This window comes from Melospiza melodia, unplaced genomic scaffold, assembly GCF_035770615.1.
Source record: "Melospiza melodia melodia isolate bMelMel2 unplaced genomic scaffold, bMelMel2.pri scaffold_34, whole genome shotgun sequence".
NCBI lineage: Eukaryota > Metazoa > Chordata > Aves > Passeriformes > Passerellidae > Melospiza > Melospiza melodia.
Window position 1 is genome coordinate 9131644 of NW_026948659.1, and position 10368 is coordinate 9142011.

General features: G+C 45.5%; 1 protein-coding gene across 1 annotated transcript; it reads left to right on the top strand.

Annotated features, from left to right (window-relative positions):
- The first annotated feature begins 8183 nt into the window (after window positions 1-8183).
- On the top strand, window positions 8184-10072 carry LOC134434281 (uncharacterized). Its single transcript, XM_063182960.1, has 4 exons — window positions 8184-8225; window positions 8335-9490; window positions 9835-9910; window positions 10003-10072. The coding sequence occupies exons 1-4, from the start codon at window positions 8217-8219 to the stop codon at window positions 10070-10072; spliced, it is 1311 nt and encodes a 436-aa protein (XP_063039030.1). The 5' UTR covers window positions 8184-8216.
- The last annotated feature ends 296 nt before the right edge of the window (window positions 10073-10368 follow it).

Sequence of the window (10368 nt, forward strand, 5' to 3'; positions counted from 1 at the left end):
TGGACACCTGTGAGTTCTCAGCACTCTGCATCACTGCACTCATGGTGATGCTGGCCCAGGAGAAATCTGTGCCAGGAATGGCCTACCATGCCATGGTGTTGTCTGGCCAATGGGTGAGGGTGGTGGTGGCAGTGGCGGGTGCAATGAGGATGGCATGGCTGTACTGGCTGGGCACACTGCTAAAGCGGAATGCAGGGCAATGGGCGGTAGCAGGTGGGACAACAAGGAAGAAGGGATCTTGACAGGATGACCCACTGAAGAAAAACACCACCTGCACTGCCACTACTGCACTGATGTTCAGGTGGGAGTTATGGTTCACTGTCGAGGATTTTTTGCAGGTTGAGGATTTTTTGCAAGACAATGGCCACGTTCAGCTGATGCACAATCCAGCCTGCTTGTAATAATGGACAACGGACACATTGACAAACAATGGATAATGGACATATTCAGAAATAGAGTCAGTATGTCCTTGAAAAAGATACAAGAAGAAGAGTCATCAGGACTCACCAAGTTTGTCAGCAAGCTTGAGAAAGGGAGAAAAAAGAGAAGCCATGGGCGGACCAGACAACCACAGTAAGACATGTGAAAAATTAGCTGATCCAATCAGCATTCTATTTTAGACGCGTGAACATCTAGGATTAACCAATCATGTATTAGCTATAGACGCGTAAACAGTAGAAACTTATTATAAATATAGCCCTTTTAGGAATAATAAATTTGGCTTCACTGGATCATATTGGTTATGGTGTGATGTCCCTGAACCTCTGCACCCCACAGTTCACCACAAACATCTGCACCTCCCCTGCCGCCACGGCCACAGTGGCATTCCTGCTCCCGGTGCTGTAGTTGATGGTGTTGTCTTCATCCGTCACCACATAAACGAAGTCAGCCTCTGTCTGCAGTGGGTTGGGTGGTACCACGTAGCTCCTCCCCCACACTGTCTTTGGGAGGAACTGCTCCACCACAAAGTCAAAGCCAACAGATACCTTGACACAGGTGTGGCCACTGAGGATGGCCACAGGGGTGTCGGCCACCACAACTGTGCCAGTGAAGTCCTGGCTGCTCTGGAGCTGCAGGCTATGCTAGGGCTGCAGGAATAGGTGGAGCACAGCAATGGGGACGTATGTGGCCCCAGCATAGTGGAAAGTGGTGCTGGTGGTGATGCTAATAGTGATGGTGGTGGGGTCGGTGGCTACCACAACTCAGTCAGGCCGTAAGTTTAGTTCCCAACCGGTGTCGCCGCATAGTACCTGGTGCCCAGGCTCTCCATAGGCAGGAGGGCAGTGGCACCCACAGTGTAGCCATTGGTGCTGACAGACGTCACAGAGCACTGGCCTCGACCACCAAGGTTTTATGGGAAGTGTGGCTTCCAGCGCATTCCAGGCTAGCAGGAAAGGGCAAGGGCACAGTGACATCTGGCCTCAGGGTGATGTTCCAGGTGATGGAGCCGCCACGGAGCGTCACTGACACTCGGGTGTCAGCAGGGCCATAGGAGGTGAGCAGCAGCTGCAGGTACATGCTGGGGGACTCATCGTTGTTCTGTGGGGACACGGCCAGGAACTCCCAGCCCCGGTAGCTGGCACTGGGGGAAAACGGGGGGAAAAAGGGGGCCTTGGTTAATTTTTATATTAACCAAGAGGGTTATATAAAAGGGGCTTTTATATTTTTATATCAATATTTTTATGTCAATTCTATATGCATTTATATATCAATTTTGCTATTTTACATTAGGAATTGTACTGAAATTACATTAAAGATATGACTGCACTATCCAATTTATAGAGTCTATTTTTATATGTTATCAAAATAGAAATTCTATTTACAGTTTGTTATGTTAATAAACAACATTTGTATTCTATTAACAAACTATTAAAATATATTAATGTGTTAATAATATGAAATAATGTATTATTAACTAATATTAATTATATAAAATACTATTCCTTTAATACAACAATATTAGTAGATATTTATATTAGCATACCCTGTGTTCATTTTATATTCAGGGTATTATGTAATATACTTTAATATAGTACTACTTTACTAGCACATTGATAAAATATTCATAATATAAGACTCATAAATCAGTAAAAATATGTCAATTACATTTTAACCTGCTACAGTACTATTATACTGTTATCCATTATTTAACTCAGTTATATTGTTTTTTATGTTACTATAATAGAGATCTATTAATTATAACACTGTGATATACAATACTTACATTTAAATACATAGCAATATTTTTTCTATTATTTTGTACCTAATTTTGATAGAAATATCAGCAAAGATTTATCCCAAATCCATAAATATTAAAAAATAATTAAAGTAGTATGATAATAAATGGTGTGGCTATTGAACTTATTTCAGTGTTAATCATAGTAGAAGATACTTTAATATGTTATTTTTATAAATATATACAACAGTAGATGATTTATATTTTCTCTACAAAATTATACAGATAATGCTTTTAAATAATTTTATTTCTTGTTTTTATAGAAACAGTTTGGGAAAAAATGGTAAAAATCAAGCAAAAATAAGCAGTAAGGAGCAAAATTGCAAAGGTAGAGAGTATACTAGAGACTAGAATTGAATTAATACACCATTGTATTGTACTATATTGCAATATACTCTACCATTATATGTAATTAATATAACAATTATGAGAGTATATATTACATTGTAACACAAAATATCATTATATGTCATTATTTTTAAATATAATACCCATAAATTGCATACAGTTAGAATACATTATAATATATAATAACATAATATCATTCATATAATATTATGCAACTTTATGCCATATTACATTGTAAATTATTCTTTAATTGCATTATATAATTATATTTATAGTAATCTATATCTATTCTATCATTCGTAATTATCTCTTAATAACTAGATATAGTTATATATAATAGCAATATAGTGTGCTACATTAATAAATGCACTATTACATGAATAGAAAATATATTACATGTTTTTATAGCTCACATCATTTGTATCTCCGTATAAACTTTTAAATAATTTTATACTGAATTTTCACAGAAATTTTTATTAAAAAATGCAAATCAAGAATAATGATAATAACAACATAATTACAGCAGAGTAGATCATATGTTGAGTTTTCTATATAATTACACTGGAGACTATATTACACATTCATATGGAACTATTGTAGTGGATGTATATTATTAATTTATGCTCAACATATAAAAATATAAATAACTATTAATAAGCAATTAATGTCCTATTAATCAATATTATGCTATTAAGTTACACTATTTAATATTATTACTAGTCAATCAAAATTGTACATATTTGGTATAAGATAAAATGTATATATAAAAAAAAAATATAAAATACCTAGAAATATCTAAAAGGAAAACAAAACAAAAATATTTTAAAAGGGTCAAAAATATTTTCAGTTTTTTACTTCTACAAAAAATCAACATAGCAGTTTTTTGCCTCAAAACAGGTTGAAAACTGGGTATCTTCTCCTAATTAAAAAAAACCCCAAAAATTATAAAAAAAGAATTCTTGAGATTGTATGGGGAAAAAAACAGGAAAATGAGACTAAAATTTATTAAAACTCGGTGTATATATAAAAGCCCATCACAAGAGGTTTTTTAATTTAAAAAATAGGGAATTGGGGATAGTAGATTAAAAAAATTCTGGTGATTTTTTCTGAAAAACATTGAATTTAAGTGTTTTGGGGGGAAAATAGGGAATAATGAGGTTTGACTATTAATAAAAAATAGTATTAAAGGGGCCTTTCTGAAATAATACATGAAAAAGAGTTGCTTTTTTAAAAAGGGGGATTTTGAAGAAAAATTAAGAAAGAAATGAGCAATTGGGATTTTAAGAATTAGAACAGAGTGAGGATTTTTCCTTAAAAATAGCTGAAACTTAAAACAGAATTCAAGAGGGCATTTTTCCTTAATGAATAATTTTTAAAATAAAACTAAATAAAATTAAAGAAGAAACAAGAAAATATTAAGCAAATAAAAAGGTTTTATTTTAATTTAAAACACTATCTAAAAATGGGTTGATAAAAGGTTTTAATGAAAATCAGAAAAAAGCCAGGAAAATAAGGAATAAAAGGGTTTTCTTAGTTTTCCTTAAGAACCAAATGCTTTTATTAAAAGAGAGTAAAAAAAAAGGACTCTTTTTTTCATTTAAATAAACGTTTTAAAAATAGATCGTTGTTCCCTGGGGAAAAAATACAGTTCCAGCATATAGATCTTGTGGTTTTGTTCTGGTAAAACACTAAAACTGAACATTAAAATTTTAGCTAAAAACAAACAAACAAAAACACTAAAAAAACCAACCAAACAAAAAACCCCCAAAAAGTAAACTAAAATGACCTGGACAAAGTGCACTTTTTTTTGTTTTCTGTAGAAAGTGAGGGAAAAGGGAATTTTTTTTCCAAGAAAATTAATCAGGCATTAATGAAAAAGGAAGAAGATTATAAAGGGGTTTGGATTAAAAACATATTTCAAAATGGGATTTTTGGTTAAACATAATAAATCTGTTGATGAGAGGTTGTTGGAAAAATGCAAAATGAGGGAAGAAGGGAATTTTCAGGCAAAAACAAGCCCAGGCGTTCAGGATTTCATCTTCTGTGCTAAAAAGTCTGGAAATAAGTAAAAAAATCCAAGAAAATTGGGGATTTTGCATGGAAAACAGAGATTTTATTTACCACAAAAGGGAAGGAGAAGCCATCGGATCCCATCTTGTGCCACCCCTGTAATAAAACACCAAAAAAGCACTAAAGCCTGTTATTTTGTGGGAAAAAGGCATGTGAGCCCTGAGGCTCCAGAAGCCTCAAGTCACCCCCAAATCACCCCAAAATGTCTTTTAATACACTAAAATACCTTTTTTCACCGCACAGAAACCTCCTGGGGCTTATTTTGTCTCCCACTACCCCCAAGTCTACACCAAACATGCCAAACTCTAAAAAGTTTGTCCAAAATTCCCCAAGTTTGGATCCAAATTGTTTTTCTTCCCAAATTCTCCTACTTTGGGTCAAAATATTTTTTCTCCCAATCCCCCACTTTTGGTCAAAATCGAATTAAACGGGGATTAAATATCCCTCCCCCCATTCTTCTCCCCACCTTGAGGCCACATCAGATTCTCCTTCTATATCAGATTCACTCCAAAATCAGATGAATTTTAAATAAAATCACCTGGATCCATGTCAAAATGGGGTCAGAATTCTGACTCGGCCCTCCCACCTGTTATGAACAAAAATTCGGTTAATATTTTTTTTGTGAGAAAAAAGTTACCACTACTGCTGGGCTGCAGCCTTTGTTATGGTAATTACGGGTCGTTGTCGTTAATGGTTGTTTTTGTATTAGTAAAAGCCCTGGCTGGGGCGAGTTAATGGCCCTTCTCCCGAGACAGTAACGGGTGGGGACCTTCCCTAACAGTGAGGCGAAGAGACCTGGGGGGGGGGTTATGCAAAGTGACTCCAGGACCAGAATGCTTTGTGGGACCCCCGACTCCAAACTCACGAAGAAAACCCCAAAAACAACGAGCCAAATAAGAGTTGAGAGACTGGAGTGATGTCTGGACGTGAGGAGCCGAGTGCTGAGCCTGCAGAGATGCGGAACACCTTCGGAGCCTCTCGCCCTGACCACGGGAGTCGTCCCCGGAGATGAGGTCCTGCTAAGACAGGCAACAAAATCAACACGTGGAAGGGATCACCACGCCCTAAAGGCTCCCGCCAGCACCTGATCCCCAGCTCTGTTCCTGCCGGATAAAGCTGTGCATATCCTCCTGTGAGTCGCTCTGGGAGACAGGACGGGGATTGTAGCCCTGCCGAGCTGCCCAATCCTGAGCTGATCACTTTTAATAAAGGCATTGAAAAGGAAAAGAAGTTTCCTGGCCCTGTTTATTTCACCACCAACCCCTGATACCCACTCTATACCAAATTTCCACCAAATCCACACATAAGCTTCATGAAAAGGATTAATTTGTCCTCAACTCCCCCTGCCCCCCATTTCGGTATATGGGTATTTTTTTGCCCAACATCCTCCAAATTTGGATCAAAATGGGGCTCAACATCCAGGAAAACCCTTCACTCACCTTGTTCCACACAAACCCTCACAAATGCTCAATTTGGCCTCAAAAAGGGAAAGAAAAATCCCACTGAATTTTCGGCATGATGAGGGGAAAAAAATCTGAAATTTGGAAGAAAAGTGCACAAAAAGGGCAAAACCCCTGAGATTTGGGGGAAAATGGGCAAATTTTTTATTTTTTTACTGTGGAAAAAAGTGTTTGAAACCCAACATTTTAGAAGAAAAATTATGGAACTTTTGGGGAAAAGAGGGAAAAAAGCCCTAAAATTGGGGAAGGGAAAGGGTGAAAAAATCTGAAATTTGGGCAGATAAAATCCTCCATTTCTGCCTGTCACTAAACAATAAGGAAAACCAGGAATAAACAGGGAATGAAGCCTCCCCACTCTTCCCCACTCACTGGCTCCTTGGCTCTTGAATTCCTGGGCTCCTGCGGACACACAGTGTTTGTTCCAAAGTCACTCCTTTTATACCCAAATAAAAAATACTCAAGCCACAGCCAAACCATGCAGATTTGGGCAGATTCAGCAGAATTTCAAGATGGGGGTGGGGGGCATGGCCCACAGTTCCAGAGAATTTGGGAGCTGGCAGCTGGATCCTGTCACGGATGGGAAATGATGGGAGTGGAACCCACAGGACATTTGATAGATGTGAGTGACAGGGATGTCATGACAGGTGTGGAACCCACAGCAATCATCCCAAATTCCCTGAACTCCCAGAATCGCCGTCCCCATGGTAGCCTCTGCCCCATGACACCAGGGAAAGGACACCACCAAATCCAGACGTTTTTTACCCAAAATTAATGACCCAAGTCCCAGCAGAGAATCCAGGGTATGGGAAATTCTGGCCCAAATGACTGAAAAAGCTGAAGAAAACCACCTGCAGCCAGGAGAGACGATGGCAAACAGGCAATTAAAGGGCTTTTGCCTTAAAATTAAGACATAAAAATAGGGAAACTCTGAACTCCACAGAGATGCTCAAAACTGTCCAGAGACCCCACCCCCAAAGCCATCCAGGGATCCCCAGAACTACCCAGGGATCCCCTCAGCCCTCTGAACCTCCCAAACCACAAAGTCCCTGGGGAGCCATGGGGGTCCCTGGAAGGGTATGGGGCTCCTGGTAAGTGACATGGTGAAATTTTCAGTTGCCCTGAAGGTGATGGATGGAGCTTAAAGCCTAACTGGCAAAAAAGCTGGAAGGATGTAAAGGTGTGCACACAGGATCACAAGCACAGCTGGGGCCAGTGGACGAATAGGTAATGAGGAATATAGCGGGGCTTTTGTCAAGTTACGTAACCAGACATGCCCAAGGAAAACGTTCAAGGAAAGGTCACGTGTAATATGGAAGCATTCCCTGAATATGACCACCAGAGACCTGTTCGTGGTCCCTCCAGGACCATACCCTGTGGCAAAGTTTTATCGCACACATCAGATTAAAGGAGAAATCCTTCAGTGTGTTCTGTGCAGACAAAGAACGCTTGCTTTCTTATGCTTCAAATGGTGTTAGAAAGTTTATTTGCCAGCCACTTTTGGTATCATTCCCTTGCACGGGCTTACAGATGTAAGGTGAGCTGAGAGTCCTGCCGGGCTCTGGGAGGGTTTGGAGTTCCTAGGGGAGATTTGAGGGGGGTTCCATGGGGAATATCGGGGGTCTCTGTCAGCGGGATCCCAGCTCTCTGCCACTTTAACCACCCCGAGAGCCTCCCAAAACACACTGGGACCCCCTTGACCCTCCTGCACCGCCAAGTCCTTTCTAGGATATCCAGAACCACACCAGCCTCCTTCCACCCCAAACCTTTCCCTGGGAAACAACCTCTCTGAAACCCTCAAAACCACCCCACTGACCCCCAGAACTCCCTGCGCATCTCTCAGCAGCCCCAGAGCCGCAAACCCCTCCCGGGACCCCCATTTATACTCCAGGGCCTCCCTCAGCGCCCCCAGAGCCCCCAAACCCCTGCGCGCATGCCCCAACCCTCCCACGGACCCCTCCCCTACCCCGCCGCTCTCAGCGCCGCCGCTTCCCGCCTTCCCCCTCCCCGGCCTCCCATTGGCGGCAGCGCCCGCCCGTCCCCGCCCTGAACCAATCAACGCCGGAGCTCGGAGCGCCGGGGGAAACCAAAGGAGAGCGCGGGCGATGGAGCGGGTGAGGCCTCAGGGCTCCGGAAGGGACCGAGGGGGGAATTTGGGCGGTCTCGGAGGGGAATTTGGGGGCCTGGGAGGGCCCCGCGTCACTTTCCGCATACCTCCCGCAGAAGTTCAGCCTGGAGCAGCGAACAGAGCGCCTGATGCAAAGGAGGTGGGAAAGCAGCCCGGCCTCAAGTGCCCCTCGGGATCCCCAAGCGCCCCTAGGAGGCCCCAGTCTGCTCCCCCGTTCCCTCAGCGTTGTCCTGGGCTCAGAGTGCTCCCCAGACCCCCAAATGCCGCCCCAGACCTCTAAGCGCCTGCCAAATCCCTCCTTTGCCCCGGTGAGACCCAGGCACGCCTCGGGGACCCTCAGCTACCCCACCCGATCCCAGGTGATGCCCCAGACACACCATTGTGCCCATAAGTGCGTCCCGCAGCCCCTCAAACTCCGCCCGAGACCACCAGTGCCACGGGCTCAGTACAGGGTCAGCATTTCGGGGGTCCTCGCCCCTCCCCAACCTTCTCCTCCCCCCACCAGCCAGGCCCTGCTCAGGCCCGGCCCCCGCGGGCCGGAAGGGGCGAAGGCGCTGCTTGGCTCCGCCCTCTGCAGCTCCACCCTCGATGACCCCCTCGTCCAATGGCGCTTGGGGCGGTGCCGAGGGAAGGAGCCAGCGCTGGACACGCCCCTGGTGGGCAGGGCCCTGCTGGGCTCTGCTGCTCCCCGGGGTTCCCTGCAAGGAGTGCTGCCGGGGAGGTCACGTGACCCACCTGAGGCGCCGTGGCCAATCGGGAGACACTTCTGCAAGCACCAGGGGGCGTCTTCACCCCAGGCTGGCTCCCAGGAACCCTTGTGGCAGGATCCATGTTGGAGGCCGCCTGACTCCCGCAAGACCCTCTGGCCATTGAGGAGTAGCTCTCTGGATACCCTGCAGGGGGCACTATACTCACAGTCACGCGACTCCCACCATGCCCTGCGGCAAATCAGCAGCAGCTGCTGTGCACCTCTGCACCAGGGGGTGCCGCCTGGGAAGCGAGACTCCCATGAGCCTTTGCTCCAGGAGCCATTATGGGGGTCACATGACTGCCTCGGGGCTCTGTGGTGTGCCCCATATTGGAAGTCACGCGGCTCCCAGGATGCCCTGGGGCCTGCAAGGGAGGCACTTCCTGAGCCCCTGCCCCAGGGAGGGCCCGGCTTCAGGTCACATGACCCCCGTGAGGCCCCACAGCCAATCCGAAACAGTGCACGTGATGCCCCACAGGAGGCGCCGTGGCAGCAGCCACTGGGTGAGGAACCAGAGGAGCCTTTGAGGGTCATGGGGGTCACTTGAGGGTCATGGGGGTCACTCAAAGGCTGGTAGCTACTGAGGGTCATGAGGCACCTTTGTGGGGCTGGGGGGCATTTGTGGGTCAGAAGGGTCACTGGTGGGCCTAGAGGTTCCCCTGTGGGCCAAGGCGGTCATTTGTGGGCCAGGGGCGGTCACTTGTGCGGCAAGGGGGGCAATTGTGGGTCAGGGGTCACTTGAGGGGCTGAGGGGGCACTTGTGGGTTGGGGAGACACTTCTGGCTCAGGAAGTCCCTTGTGGGGCCGGGGGAACACTTGTGGGACAGCCATCTCCTCTGACATGCAGCCCCGCCAGGCCCTCTTGGGGACCCCCTCCTCTGGATGCTGCGATGCCACCGCCGGGCCATAAGGGGATGCCTTCGGTAGGACATCTCCGCCCCCAAATTTCAGGGCTCTGCCCCTGTGCCTCCCTCACGTCCTCATAACTCTCCATTTGCTCTCCTTCTCCCCCCAGGGCCATTGAGACCCTCCTGGAATGCCCTCCTGGGCACCCCCAACCCATGGTGGGGCCAATAAAGCAATGACACCCCAAAATTGCTCCAGGGAGGTGGAGAGACCCCCAAAACTCCCTCCCTTACCTACCCCACCTTTGGGATTGCCCCAAATCCCTTCTCCCCCAAAGTGTCCCCAAGAGCATTTGGGGGGTTCTGGGGACTCCAAAGCGGCTGTTGGTGGAGTGCTGGGTGTCTCTAGGGGGTCCCTGAGGGTCTGTGGGGTGTTTGGAGGGGCTCTGAGGCTGAGGAAGGGATTTGGGGGGTGAATCAGGAGGGGTTGGGAGGGCACTGGGTGTCTTTAGGGAGTCTGTGGGGTTTTTCGGGGA

Coding starts and splice junctions, on each gene's coding strand:
- LOC134434281 (XM_063182960.1), top strand. Junction 9,491..9,834: donor GCCGTGGCAGCAGCCACTGG/GTGAGGAACCAG, acceptor TCTGACATGCAG/CCCCGCCAGGCCCTCTTGGG. Junction 9,911..10,002: donor GCCATAAGGGGATGCCTTCG/GTAGGACATCTC, acceptor TTCTCCCCCCAG/GGCCATTGAGACCCTCCTGG.